This window comes from Armigeres subalbatus, chromosome 2 (genome assembly GCF_024139115.2).
Source record: "Armigeres subalbatus isolate Guangzhou_Male chromosome 2, GZ_Asu_2, whole genome shotgun sequence".
Lineage (NCBI taxonomy): Eukaryota > Metazoa > Arthropoda > Insecta > Diptera > Culicidae > Armigeres > Armigeres subalbatus.
The window spans coordinates 436,631,574-436,647,006 of NC_085140.1; the positions used below are offsets into that span (position 1 = coordinate 436,631,574).

Sequence of the window (15,433 nt, forward strand, 5' to 3'; positions counted from 1 at the left end):
AATTCTTTTGTATATTAAAGGTAGCATCCTTACGGATTTTTATAGTCATTTCTGCGGTCATGGCTAAAATAATCTTCGCGGAAATTACACCATTTTTTTCGGATTTTTAATGCTGCAAAAATCCTTTTTAGGCTGTGGAAATTTATGGACTAGGAATTAATACAAGGATCCACATAGAGCAGTGGTCCCCAGCATGCTTACTATCTAGGGCCGCATAGTAATTTTGAACTGTTGAAGCGGGCCGCAGTACATTTGCATGATTTGTTCTTCATTTCATATAAAATTTTACAGCCCAATGAAAATGATTTTTTATATCTATTTCACATTTCAATAAAATTTGTTGCGATGAATCTTGCGGACTTGACACGAGAAAAATCTGTTTGTAACAACATGTTTTCAGCATAGTTTGCAGAACATATATTAATCTATTTTCCCAAATGATCATATGTCGTTCGATTCTAAGATTCTGAATGTTCGTTGAAGGATTATTGTTCACTACGCACAACAGTAACTATTCTTTAATCTCATTATATCGTTTCAAAGACTTTAAATATGCAATACTTATGCGCGAAAATGCATGGAATAAAGAAACTGATAATTTTATTTCCTACTAGCAGACCCGTAGAACGTAGTCTCGCCTAGAATTGATTTATTCTATGATTAATTCTCGTGTTATGAGAAAATTGATTTTTCATTTGAATGGGAGCCCCCCTTTCCAAAGCCGGGAGGGATCTCGAACCATTTTAAGAACCTTCCCCGGACCCAAAAACCTCTGCACACAAATTTTCAAGCCGATCGGTTCAGTAGTTTCCGAGTCTATAAGGTTCAGACAGACAGAAATTCATTTTTATGTATATAGAATTTGTACAGGCAAAATATTGAAATCTCCCAATTCTGTATCATAGAACAAATAAAAATTTAGATTTCGAGACACTTTTGTTCATAACTTGTGTCAAATAACGACAACAATGTTTTCAAAGCCAGGTGAACTTGCCAGTAGTTTTCAATAGAAACACTATTTACGCACTATTTACCGTGTTTCCGGATTTCCGATCAATTGAATATTACAGAAACCTTTTATTCATCAACTAATCGAAGCAAGGGAAATTCTTGGCATTGTTAAATATATTAGGAACCATCGTTCGAGGGTTCTTTTCACAAATCGCGAGCAACGTTGGACATTTTGAAACAAGAATTAAAACGTAAACTACTCAAATTGCCATTATCACCATTCGGGTGTCGTGTTAATAGGTGGATGGCAACTTTCTGTTTCAAATTTAAATTTAGCCAAACCCTAACTTGTATTGAAAGTTTCCTCTTTTTGGAGCAGTATATGACAACATTAGTTTTACAACAGGTTCAACATTTAGTTCGTTTGAATCAGCGAAAAAAATGGACGAAGTTGCTATTTTAATAGCCTGGGGTAAAGTTGTTTGCTGTTGGCCTACGTAACATTTATGAAGTAATGAATTCAATTAATTCTGATAGTGCTTAAACATCGTAATGATGTGGACTTGACAGATTCCTGAACTGAGCATGATGAAAAGCGTTTCATTTCATGTCATTCAATGCTTATCAACGGGCCACATGTAGTGTATCTTCTTAAATCCTTTGCGGGCCGCAGGAAAAGGCTTTGAGGGCCGCATGTAGCCCGCGGGCCGCACCTTGGAGATCACTGACATAGAGTCATGGCATGGACGTTAAAAGAGGCCGACCGGAGAGCTTTCGGGGTTTTCGAGCAAAAAGTGCTGCGTACAATACTCGGAGGGAAACTAGAGAATTAAGTATTGCGCAGACGCATGAATCATGAGCTGTATCAAGTATACAAAGAGGAACATATTGTGAATCGTATAAAATACGGCAGACTTCAGTGGGCTGATCACTTAGAGCGAATGTCGGAAGAAAGAGTAGCTGGCTGCACGCGGTGGAATCGGACCTGATGACCCTGAAAGTTGGGGGAAACTGGAGGAACATCGCCCAAGACCGACGATTATGGTGCTCTACAATACGCCAGGCATAGGTGTATCGACGCTGTAGCCAACCAGGTATCCAGGTATCCTCATAGAGTCCTCGTGAAAATTTCTTTAGGAGGTTTCTTCGTTTTCTGCTAGTAATCTTTTGAAAATACCATCGGAGTTATCCGTAAATATCGCAAAAAATCCTCCAGAAATAACTTTTGAGAATCATTTTCTAATTTGTTTAACGACTTTCTGCGGAAGCAGGCATCTGCTTCAAATCAAAGTACATTTTAGTATTTTCAAGTGCTGTATCCTTGTTCGTCCTAGATGAATGCTATGAAAGTAATATTAAATGTTTCAACACTATGAAGGAATTCCTGACGATTTTTTTTTAAACAAACATGATATAATATATAATGCTGTGTTCCATCGTAAAATAAATAATCAACTGATTTTGAAACAATCAATTGAATCAATCAAGATGAAGATGGGTGTTCATGTCCTTCAATAGACATCCTCATAAAATTTGTTTAAATAATGTTTAAGGGTAAAGCCAGAGCAAACGCGACCACTCGATGCGACGCGACAGTGCAAATTGACAGTTCATTGATAATAACTGTTATTCTCTTACGTGAGTCGCGTCGCATCGCACGTCGCGTTTTCTCTGGTGGGCACCTAAGAGGGTAATGCATGCCATTGGACTTATCCGAAAAATAATATTAACTTGCGATTTGGCTTTGCTAGAAAAAGAAGAAGCAAAATGTCGCGCAATTGAAAAATAAACACGGGAAAAGGGAGAATATTTTAAAAGACTTTTCAAAAATTCTAGAAGTATTTTATTCAAAAACAGTTATCAGTACGAGGTTGGAAATTTTTGATACTTTGAATAAAACGAAAAATCATTTATTTTTTCAAAATCTAAATTATACGTCTATTACGTATTGCGAAAAATTTCCAAGCGTGCCAATTTTCCGAATGAGCGACATTCTGCTTCTTCTTTTTCTTGCAACGCCAAATCGCCAATAGCGTTCAAACGTAAGTTTTGTTCCCAACAACATTTGCTAATGAAAAGAAAGCTAGATGGCTAGATAGACATAAAACTAACTAAAAAACAAATAAACGTTCTTACATCTAGCATTTTATTTATTAAATTTTTACCCAAAACTAAATCCAAAAATCGTTATGTAAATCCGCGCCAAATCCGCGTAGTAGTGACATCCCTATAATGGTAAGTTTCAAAACAAACAATTGAAATTATTTCTGTATCCTACAAAATGACTTAAACTACGTCAAAGAGGAAGATTCGGATACAGGGTGTAAAACGGAAATTTTCAAATTCGAGACCGTCACGAAATTAGGAGAGATTTCAAACGCCAATAGCGTCTTTATCTTTCATTGGATTTTCGAGATTTTCTTATCAATCGATTCGGAAACTCTCTAGAATTTCGCCAAATTTATCGATACTATTGATTATCAATGTTAAAGTTTTAAAATTTTTATTTCTTTCCTTACCCGGTAAAAAATCTCGTTCATGCGTCCCTAACACGGACATCAGATTGATGTAAAGTACGTGCCTTTTGATCCACTGCTTCGGTTTTCCTGTGTATAAAAATAAACGTGTTCCGCGTGCGCGCGTCATGGTTATTCAGGATTTCACAGGGAGCGGACAAAGGCAGGGCTGGTAGCGAGTCACTTTTTAGTGACTTGGTCACTATTTTGAGCCTAGTCACTAAAAAGTCACTATTTGCATCCAAAAGTCACTAGAGTCACTATTTTTCGGAAAACGGTCACTAAAGTCACTATTTTCGCACCGCCGTTTGATAAAAAAAAGTTCAAAATAAAAATCATTTGTACCTAACATTATCATCAATTAAATCAAATGTAAATCTGTTAGTAAAATATATAAAGTTTGAGAAATTGCACCAAAAAAAAAAAAAAATGTTTTTAATAATTATTAAAAATCGTTTTTAAAGAATGTCAGCATAATTTTGAATTCTTTAAGTTTTTTGAAACATTTTGTGCTGATAAAGATTTATAAGCTTTGTGATTCCAAATAATTCTCTGTCTAGAATTAATTAGATCATTCAATTGCTTTTTTATCGAAGAACCGTGCTAATTTTTCAACGTGCCAACACAAATGTTCACACGTCTAACTGCATAGAAATTAGCGAAAGCACAATCAAAAACATTTTTTTTTATTATCTTTATTAAGGAGACTTATAAACATGGTTTAGTGTGCTCTCGTGACGCTGGGTAAAAACCGTTACGTGGTGTGTCACGGAATAAGGTTTACCATGGTCATTTTGCTAGCCTCTCGCTTACCCAATAGATACCTCCCTAAATATTCAATTTTGTGATATTTATGAGGGTGTTGCCAAGTCGGTTGCCTCTTGCTAAGCTCCATCCTCTCTCTAGTTACGGTGAAGATGGGCACGACCAGCAGTAGTAATCCTCATGCTTTTGTAATTTTTGTCTTTCCTTGATTTCTGATAGCATTCTAGATAAGGATTTCAAAAGAAAAACATGATATCACTAGTTTCCAATCTACTACGAGTTACACAGTGACAATGCAAATGCAACTCAGCTCACTACCTGGTTAATACTTCATACAAAAGTCACTATTTGGTCACTTTTTCTGCATCTGAAAGTCACTATTTGGTCACTTTTTTCGTCATCGTTGGTCACTAAGTCACTATTTTGAACGGCATTTATCGCTACCAGCCCTGCAAAGGCGTCCAGACGCGGTCCCAAAAAAAACGGCTGTCGTAGCGGTAGCCTTTTTCGGTACGGTGGTGGTGGTGGCAGTCATGACTGCAGCAGCGCATCATTTACTTCCGTGTAACAATCAGCATCTTCGGCGGATCTGGCCATCGAAGGCATCACTCTAACTTTCACTTACTCAGAGACTGAGTAAAATTGTATTGCTATCTCTTTTTTTCTCATGAAAATTTTACTCAATTTCCATCAAAAGCGGGACTACTCATAGCTATGAGTTGTCCTGCTTTTGGCGGAAACTGAGTAAAATTTTCGTGAGAAGAAAAGAGAGGGCAATACAATTTTACTCAGTCACTGAGTAAGTGAAAGTTAGCGTGATCCGTAGCGCCGAATCATCGGATGGCGCCGATAGCCTTCGAGTGGTTGCTGTTAGTGAGGCACATAAGTGGAAATAAATTGATTCTTTTCAGGACCACCATTATATTTGGAAAGAAGGTTAAGTTGAGATAATTTTTCCAAATTGCAACCGCTAGGAACTGGAAAATTATTCAGTGAAATTTTCTTGTTTTGTCTGCAACGATTTAGATGTCGTCGGCACCAAGAGAAATTTTCCCGCGATATTCTCGCTTTGGTATTGTTTAGTGGAAAAATATATCAAGCTCTTTTAGTGGTCGAGTCGAGTCAAGTACGAGACACTGAAGACGACCACACAGTTTTGGTCGAAATACGTATCTGCAAAGATATCGAAAATTAATTGGTGTAATTAAATGGGGAGTACTTAATTTGTCTTAGACGGTATTGTTTAGTGTTGGTGATGGAAAATTAAATCGGTTCCTAGATAGATGTACTTTAGTCAAAGTGCAAAATATAATCGATTGTCAACGGCACAAAGTTGCCGTCGGTAGTAGAATCCCAAGCACGTGTTAAAAGGAGACGATGCAACGCATGAGTTTGCACTGATTCTATGAACTGGATGCGTCGATTCATCTCAGAATCTAGCAAGAAAATTTTACTTTTTACCAACACCAACCAAACCGATGAAGACGCCACCATAGTGAAGAACTGACAAACTGCGCATTTTAAATCACTTATAACAACAAAACCAAAGTCCGAATCTTGTAAGACAATGACGACGGTCTCCGTTTGGAACGACACTGTCACCATGATTCCACGACCCACGCCAAACAATTGTTTGTAGTGTAAAGAAAGTTCGTCCCGGATCAACTCTCTTGTTACTCGTCTCAATAATGCGCATTTGAAATCACAATAGCACATAACCAAACTCAGAACCTAGAAAATTTCACTGGTAATGAATTTGCTATAGTCCCAGTACAGCCTTTTACTTTTTTTTCCGAATTTAATGGTGGTCCTGGCAAGAACCGATTTATTTTCGAAAATATCTCCATCGATACAAATCTGACTTGAGAGCTGCTTCCCAACCACTTAGTTCTGCAAACGCCACCGACGCGCTCCACCAACGGCTCCACCATCGATGACCGCCACTGATGTCGCTACCCACGCCATCGCCACGTAGAATTTTCTGTAGCAACCGTGCCGCTGCTGCCGGTTGTCAATCTCTCGATAAATTATCGCTAAACGGGAAGACTGTTGGAGCGCTACTCAAGCCATTCCTCAACCGCTTTCACGAAATCTCGTACAAAATGACGCGCGCTCGCTCGTTTGCTCGTATCTAATGAGGGAACACCTTAAGCCCCGTGCCTTTGGTAAAGGATATGGGTGCACACTAGGGCAGTTCAAATTTCAAAATGTTCGAAAATTCCAACTCCCATATGTCCATTAGCATCATTATGATAATACAGGAGTCCTGGCAAAATTTCAGGCAATTAGGTGGCCATTTAGGGTGGCGCGAAGTCAATTTATGTTTATATGGAAATTTGTATGGGAAAAACGTAAAATTTATTCAAGTCTCCCTACAGCTGTCAAATCGTGATGAATTCAAATAAAAATCCCCAACCTCCATTTTTGGAATCTATATAAATGAGACCTCCGGATAACACATTAGTTATGAGAGGATTGAACGGTTATATTGACAGTGTGAATATGGGATAAATGGCTAAAATGGTGTAATTAGCCTCAACGTAGCAGTGGAAATATAAATCAAAATTAATAAGTTACCCACTGGTTGAGCTCAAATAGATTCCAAAAATGGAGGTTGTGGATGTTTATTTGAATTCATCACGATTTAAGAGTTGTAGGGGGATTTGAACAAATTTTAAGTTTTTCCCATACAAATTTCCATATAAACATAAATTGACTTCGCGCCACCCCTAAATGGCCACCGAATTGCCTGAAATTTTGCCAGGACTCCTATATTATCAAAATGATGCTAATAGACATATGGGAGTTGGAATTTTCGAACATTTTGAAATTTGAACTGCCCTAGTGCACACTTTGACTTTCCACATTCACGGTTAGAATGAGGCTATAACGACCCACCGTTTTATCTTCTTTGTGCATAAAAATAGCCGTGTCATTTTCGTTCGAGATTTCAATGAAGTCTATCATCCGGTTTCATCCGCCGGGGGAAGCAGCTCTCAAATCAAATTTTATCGCAAGATTCAAACTATTGAGTGGTTGCTGATAAGGATTAAAGTAGCACATTATTAAAAATAATTCAGTTCTTGTCAGGGCCACTATTATATTTGGAAAAAAATAAAGGACGGTCTGCATTGTGGTTCCTCACCTCTCTGATAAGTTCCAATATTTTGTGTTAAACGGAATTCGACAAAAACAAATCGCGATTTTGTCTATTTCTGTACGCTATATTTGTCACAAATCTATTTTAAGCAATTCTTCTTGTAAATCGGAACTAACTTTTGTTCAATTTTGATATCCAAGACTAATGAGAACGATTTCTGTAATGGACAGCTATTTTTCGATCAATACTTGTTGACTGGCGACATTTGATGAAAATCTTCAAATGTTTACCGTTTAATACCCGATGATATAAAATGGCATATTGTCTATAAGGTACAATGTGGGACGACATTTTCTACCGAAGGTGGATTTTTGGTGGATTTGGGATTACTCAACTTCGAAAGTAGCGCGCTGGATGCACATAAAGATGCGCTTAACAACGCATCATGTAGTTTGACAGATAAAACTTCGAAGAAAAGTTCGGTTCGGATGTCCCTACTTTCCAATTTTAATTTGGTGCTATGCCGATAATATTTGTAGCTTTGATTTTCTAAACCGTAGAGATGCATTTGTTTTGCCCAAAATGGTTTCTTGTTATTTTCATCGTATCATATCTCCTTTTTTATATTTGATTGATCCTTGTCATTGCTTAATTCTTCACACCCATTACTTCCTCCTACCTTTGTCCTTTTCTTGTTTTATAAGTTAATTTTAAGAATGGCTGCGCAGTCTTGAAGATTGAAACAAGATATATATTTGTCCGACGTTTCGACACGGGGATGGTGTCTTCATCAGGGGAAAAATACTGTGTTTGCTTCTAGTCTATAGACTAAACAATAGATATACATCTTGCTTCAATCTTCAAGACTGCGTAGCCGTTCTTAAAAAAATAATTAAAAATATAAAGTCTATTTCTCAATAGTTATTTTATAAGTTTTGCTGGTAAGATACCGAAATAAGAGAAGCTGCTATGATATATGAAAATTCGTCACTTTGGGAAATCTGTCAGTTTTGTTTAATCTATGCACTGCAAGATAAGTTTTGGAATACGATATTGTATTTGATAGTGAAACACTCGTGCCTTATTTCCATTAAAATGTCATAAACTCGCAAAATTGGTATTGTGATAACACCTTAAAGTTAATATTATTGTCTTGTAATTTTTCATTCTTATAAAAAATGAAAAACCTGACATTTTGCGAAATAAGTTCGTACTTTTGGGGATATTCACATAAGCTGCTTTTCGCGCATAGAAGTCATTGCCATGTGGTTTGCAGTTGCAGCGATGTGAAGGAAACCAGTCACTGCTTTTAATTCATTCAATTGAAACCCGATTCGAAATATCGGCTGTGTATGCCTGTCTATCAACCACAGTTGAGCATATCATCATTGACCTATTTTGGTACCCTTCCGGAATTTTACCGACATGTGCTGTTTCAACACTAAGGATATTGTTTTCTTGGGACAAACCGCTCGCAGGCCTTTTTGTACCATCGTTTACTACACGACAGCGTTAATTATTGTCGCTCATTTTCCCAACCACCGTAATTGGATGACTAGTTGCTAGCTTTAGTGAGCTTGCCTTACTTAATTTAGCTTAGGCAGCAATTGTCGTCTTTTATCGCATCGTTCTCATCAAAGTTTTACCCCGCGGTTTACCGGAAGTCTATCCTCCTGCTCGACTTTCTATGCTTATAATGCCAGCGGCTACGAACATAGCGACATAGTGGGCAATCACCGTAATCACAAAGTTCGCACCCAAGCGACAAATGACACAACTTGCGTTTGAGTCGAGTCGAGACTGTTGATGAGTAAACTCGCCGTTGTCAACGGCTTCCATTGACAAGTTATTGATGGGGAGAAATCAAACATGAATGTAATTACCTGCTGGATGACAAGAATCGACACCTGAGGATTAATTTATGTTTGCTTTTCGGCAACTTTCTTCGACAGGTTCAATCCAGCTTTCAACATGGCCACCATAAGACAGGCGATCAACGACACAATCGAACGAGGTGAGTTTTTAAATATTATTAAGATCAGATGCTGATTGGGACCAATAACCGTTCGAAATTATGCGTGCCACTAACCCTTCTTGAAGTTTGTAAGCTTTTACTGGGACGACTCCCGACTGATACCGTGTAACATTAGACTTTGGTGCTCTTCTCAAAACAGTGCGCATCCCGACGCCGACCCGCCTGCGTGACCTCATCCGACAGATCCGTGCCGCCCGGACCGCAGCAGAGGAACGCGCGGTCGTGAATCGCGAATGCGCGTACATCCGTGGCACATTTCGGGAGGAGGATTCCGTGTGGCGATGTCGGAACATCGCCAAACTGCTGTACATACACATGCTCGGCTATCCGGCGCACTTCGGACAGCTCGAGTGCCTCAAGCTAACCGCCAGCCCCCGCTTCACAGACAAACGGATCGGCTATCTGGGGGCGATGCTGCTGCTGGACGAACGACAAGATGTTCACCTGCTGATCACCAACTGCTTAAAAAAGTTAGTATTTGCTTTGAAAAGATTATTGAAATCATCCAATATTTCATTATTCTTTTCCTCCGTTTCACAGTGACCTCAACAGTACGACCCAGTTCGTGGTGGGACTGGCGTTGTGTACGCTGGGAGCCATTGCATCGCCCGAGATGGCTCGGGATTTGGCCGGCGAGGTGGAAAAGCTGATGCGCTCGCCCAATGTGTACATAAAGAAAAAAGCGGCCCTATGCGCGTTTCGGATCATCAAAAGGGTTCCGGAGCTGATGGAAATCTTCCTTCCCGTGACCCGATCGCTGCTGAACGAGAAGAACCACGGTAAGTGATTTGAAATGCATTTGTTTATTCTAATAGAAATCTTGTATTATTTGAATTTCCATTTTTCGTTGCTTTTATATCAAATCTTACTCACTTCGTTATTTTTCAAAACTTCTTGAATCTACTATCTAAAGTTCTTAACATAATCTAGCACGAAAACTTCTTCTTGTGAATATCTACATAATAATTTTAAAACTCTTCGGAATATCGATGGAAATTTGTTTGGAAATCTAAGAAACTCCAGATAAAATATTCCAAAACGATCAACTGGTAATTGTACTTATTCTACCGCTCGCATTTAGGAATAATAAATAATATAAATAATATAAACGTCACTACTACGTATCCATACTTCAACTTCAAAGTGTTACCTTATAAAAGTATCGATACCACTTAATATTGAATTAAAAGTATCGTGATACGAGCAGGGTATCATATGAGTAATCAAGTATTTGAAGAAAAATACAAATAGATTATTTTGTTACTGACAAGTACTTGTCCATAATTTATGCTGGATGGGACACTGAATAGTGGAGGAATTAAGCCCCTTCCATTACTATTTGTTCGTCGATACAATAATTCGCTTATCTTAAAAGTATATGAAAAGCAGTCGAAAAAAGGCAGAAAAGGCATTTTAAATTAAAATAATTGTTACCTTTAATAATTACACTATTAATGTTGCTATTAATCAATAACGGTTATTAAAGAATTCATGTTGCAATAGATGCCAATCTCTCTCCGCATCTATGTTCTCCTATATTAAGTGAATTATACGAAATCTAAAGAAACAAAACTTAGTTCGCTTTTGTGAATTTCACTAATAACATATTACAATTACCATAAATAAGTGTTAAGCGGCAGTGCCAATGTTAAGAAAAACTCAAGGCACCATATGTCATGAGCGATTCAAATCAAGCGCAAGTTAAATCCTATCAGACTCATGGTCCAGACTCTAGACTCCAAAGAATCGTTCATTCTTCGACTCATGATTTGCATCATTTCATGATTACTACGTGTACTTCTTTGATGAATGCATTGAATCAACTTCCTTTGCTTAAAACAGCGGTTCTCAACCTTTTTCTTGAGATGTACCCCTTCGAACTTTTGCATTAATTGAGGTAAGGTACCCCGGGGCAAGTGGGACCTAAAAAAACGCTAGTTCAGCAAAATTGTTAACGCATACTTATGAAACAGGGTATTTAAGAATATTAACCACGGATACATCATTAAATGCTTCCATTGTTGCAGTGTAGAGGTGTTGGAAGCCATTTATTCAATTACAAAAATATTGGTAGAGCTAGAAATAAATTTACCTTCAGGACCCACTTACCCCTTCAAACGGGGCAAGTGGGACCTATTCTGTTTTCTACTGTTGAACGAAACTATTTTGAGGAATGTAGATAGATTGTTCATATTATTTCTGAGCATAAGTATTTTCAGATCATGGATAGAGATTGGTTGCATGTCGGACTTTATTTTTGCAAGAAGAAAGGTATTATAGTGTTAGCAGATATGAAAACAATACAACAGCCGATTTACTGTTTAGTTGGCTTGTTGTCTTGTTTTCCGTTAGCTTACTTTTGTACCAAATGTACCAAATGGATAAGAAAATATTTATTCACTTTTCGTATAAATAAATATTTCTCTGTTTAGAACACAAATTATTATATAAATCAGTACTTCAGAAGAAACGTTTTTAATCAGGCGATGCGCAGTGTTTTTAATTTAAAACAGAACAAAATTTCCAATTAATGTGTTACGCACTTTATTTATCTGAGAATCTGATGCGAAGTTTGAAAATAACAATACACAAGACAAATCTTGTTGACCTATTGTAGAATAAATAGATTATTTGCACTGTAAACGGAAGAATATCGCATAGTTATAGCCATTGCTCTTCTTCATGCGGGAGATAATTTACAGAATGCAAAATACACATTTGGTAATTAACTGTACAATACTTTTAAACATCGAAATCAAACTGCAACTGATTCAGATCCATATGATATATGAATGACGAAGTTATTTCTCACTACACAACCATCTAAAAACAGTTAAAATAGCTTTTCGGAAATGTTGTTCAAATATGTCCCACTTGCCCCATGTATGTTAAAATTCAAGGGCAAATGAAAATTGCAGATTTTGGCTTTAATTTAAATATTCAAATCGTTTTCGATGTCACACAATTATTTAATTGCTCAAAACATTCACTTTCCACATCAATGATAAATTAAGAAACGGCTTTTTAGTTTGAAATCCATCGAAATAAAACAAAAGTAATAGATTTTCTCGGTAGTTTAAAGTCATGATCAAGCAATAGCATTAGTATGGTGCCTTAAATGGTTTTGATTCCAAATATTTTTGTGTCGAGTGAATTCGCTGATAGTTCTACTTCATCTTCCTAGAACATTGTTACCATCAAAAACGTTCATCGATTCATCTGCAGTCATAGTACCCACTTACCCCGTATTTTCACTTGCCCCGGGGTACCTTATCCCCTATGTTTTTGCTTTTCTCGTACAACAAAATTTTACCGAAAGGCTAGCATTTCACTTCGAAAACGTACTTTTTATAGAGGCCTTTGAGACCCATAGTGTTATATACCAATCAACTCAGCTCGACGAGCTGAGCAAATGTCAGTCTGTCCGTGTGTATGTGTGTGCACAAAAGATAAGAAAAACATTAGACAGATTTTCATATAGTAATCCTTAACCGATTTTCTCGCAACAAGTTACAGAACTTTTTTGACTATTGAAGGCTTCCGAGTGTATTGAAAGGAGGCTTCTGAGCCTATTGCAAGTAGGATTCCGCGCCTCTTGAAAAAAACCTTCCGAGCCTCTTGAAGAGAAGTTTCCGAGCGTCTTGAAAGGCGGTTTTCGAGCCCCTTGAAAAGAGGCTTCCGAGTCTTTTGAATGGGGGCTTTCAAGCCATTTCAAGACGTTTCTGTGCCTTTTGAAAGTACGGTTCCTAGCCTCTTGAAAGAAGAATTCTGAGCCTCTTTAAGGGAGGGCTTGACCCACTTGAAAGGAGTTTTACGCGCCTCTTGAAATAAGCTTTTCGAGTCTGTTTATAAAAGGAGAAAAAAAACCCTGATTAATACACCTAGCGGTGTTGGTGGCTTTCTCGTGCAGGAAAACTACAAAAAAAATATGAGTGAGTGCTTTTCAGCGTGTTTTGCGCATAGAAAATAGTATTTTGGCCACATACACATACACACAAACAGACATCACCTCAATTCGTCGAACTGAGTCGATTGGTATATAACACTATGGGTCTCCGAGCCTTCTATCAAAAGTTTGGTTTTGGAGTGATGATATAGCCTTTACGTATACTTAGTATACGAGAAAGGCAAAAAGCTTAAAAGAAGTTAAGAAAATTATTTTGAGCTTTTTAGTAGAATGTCTTCACTTGTCATAAGACGAGTTTGTACAATCCCATTGAAATTCCACCACTTAATTGTATCTTGACAGATACGTATTTCGACCTCAACAGTAAGGCCGTCTTCAGTGTCTCGTACTTGACTCGACTTGCTGTCGACAAGTCGAGTTGACTTTCTACTGCAGAAAAAGTGATCACATAGTGACTTTGAATTTCATTTGCAGTGACAAAAATTGATTTTTATATGAAGTTAATTATGTCTGCCTCTACTATCTTTTGACCGAAAATTCCAATTTGAAGGAGCAATAAATTCTGCAAAAAATATGAATTGCCAAAACATTATTCAACAAATCCGATGAAAGAAAATTGTTTGTTTATTTAGTGGAATGTCTTCACTTGTAATGAATTCTCGCTTAACTTTTCAAAAGGACCTAAGTAACATTTTTTTCATGAATTAATTTGAATAGCACAATCAACAGAACAACATGAAAGCTTTCGATTGCGCTATTCAAATTAATTCATGAAAAAAGTGTTACTTAGGTCCTTTGAAAAGTTAAGCGAGAATTATTCTTTACAAGTATCTACGTATTTCGACCTCAACAGTAATGAAGGTACTGACGTCTCAATTAGTCTCTCAAGTCGAGTCAAGTATGAGGCACTGATCAATGTTTACAAAGTGATGGAATTAAATGACAAATGCATTACAAATGAAATCTGATGAGTTTGTTTTATTTTATTCTTTTTTAAAATTTATTTTTGTATTTTCCACCCCTTTCACTACTGGAAAAACACAATTTGAGGCAAGTCTTACAAAATAAGGTGCAATAATGTTTAATATGGGTTCGAAAGTATTCGGAAAATCTACGCTTGTGTGTGAAAATGGCACTTTTTATGATAGAACTTTATTTAAATAACTAGCGAAAGAAACCCAGCTTTGCCCGGGTGTAGCAAATGTCACAATGAACTATTTGCAGCACAGCACTCTAGATCAATTTCCGTGCGTTTGTTTTGTTTTCCTCAACAGCTGACCCAAAATTGTATTCTAATGATTTTTTACATTTCCTCGTTAAATTCACCAATTTTTTGTATATACAAACCTTGCGGATCCCAAAACGAATCGATTAGGAAAAAAATCTTGCAAATCGGTCAACCCGTTCGCGAGTTAAATCGTCAGGAAGGAAATCTCAACTCATTTTTATTATATAGAAGAAGATTTTTCGACATAAATTTAATTTGACTCACAAAGTTTATAAATCTGAAACCCAAGAATCATTTCAAAACCTGGAGAATTTGTTCAAAATTTCGAAAAGCCTGAACAAGAAGTTTGAGCTATAAATCGGCGGGTCAAACTCAAAATAATAAAAATCTTAAAACATTCACGATTTTTCTTGATGGAATGTCCAAGTTTATGCAGCCTCGAATGTCTGAACTGTCATTAGAATATATTTTGGAAATTTTTCAAGTTTTTATCGGAGCAGATGTCGAGAGACCATTCATTGAAAAGCATGTTAGTTTTGGGTATGCCCTAATGAGAATTAGATCAAGCCATCGCTCGCTAATGATTCCCACAAAACAACAGGAAATGTATTTAAAATTGGCATGGCATGGCATGAAAATATCAGAATTGTATTGAAAAAATCAATAGGAATACTCAACAGTTCAATTGATAAGGTGTAGAGTTTGATAGTTTTTAAAAGAGGGTTTAAAATAAGCTGGGCCTGAAATTAGCATTGTGAATATATTTAGAATCACAATCCCCTATGCCCATCCTGCTTGCATCCACTATATAGCCAGTTGCAACACTGTGACACAAAACCCCTTCAATCAATCCCTGTTAAAAATCTAATAACAACACTGAGATTCAGGGCTAATTTGAAGTCACTAAGAAATTGCGAACAGCTTTCGGGCC

General features: G+C 37.2%; 1 protein-coding gene across 10 annotated transcripts in view; it reads left to right on the top strand.

Moving 5' to 3' along the window:
* LOC134213605 (AP-1 complex subunit gamma-1) overlaps positions 1-15,433 on the top strand; it is an 89,412-nt gene that overhangs the window by 31,546 nt on the left and 42,433 nt on the right. For 9 of the 10 annotated variants that reach the window (XM_062692826.1, XM_062692818.1, XM_062692819.1 and 6 more), the window contains exons 3-5: positions 9,285-9,346; positions 9,483-9,837; positions 9,908-10,146. In XM_062692826.1, the coding sequence (XP_062548810.1) occupies positions 9,285-9,346; positions 9,483-9,837; positions 9,908-10,146 (656 nt within the window). The remainder of the gene's footprint in view (positions 1-9,284; positions 9,347-9,482; positions 9,838-9,907; positions 10,147-15,433) is intronic. The other variant, XM_062692827.1, reaches the window with a different exon arrangement.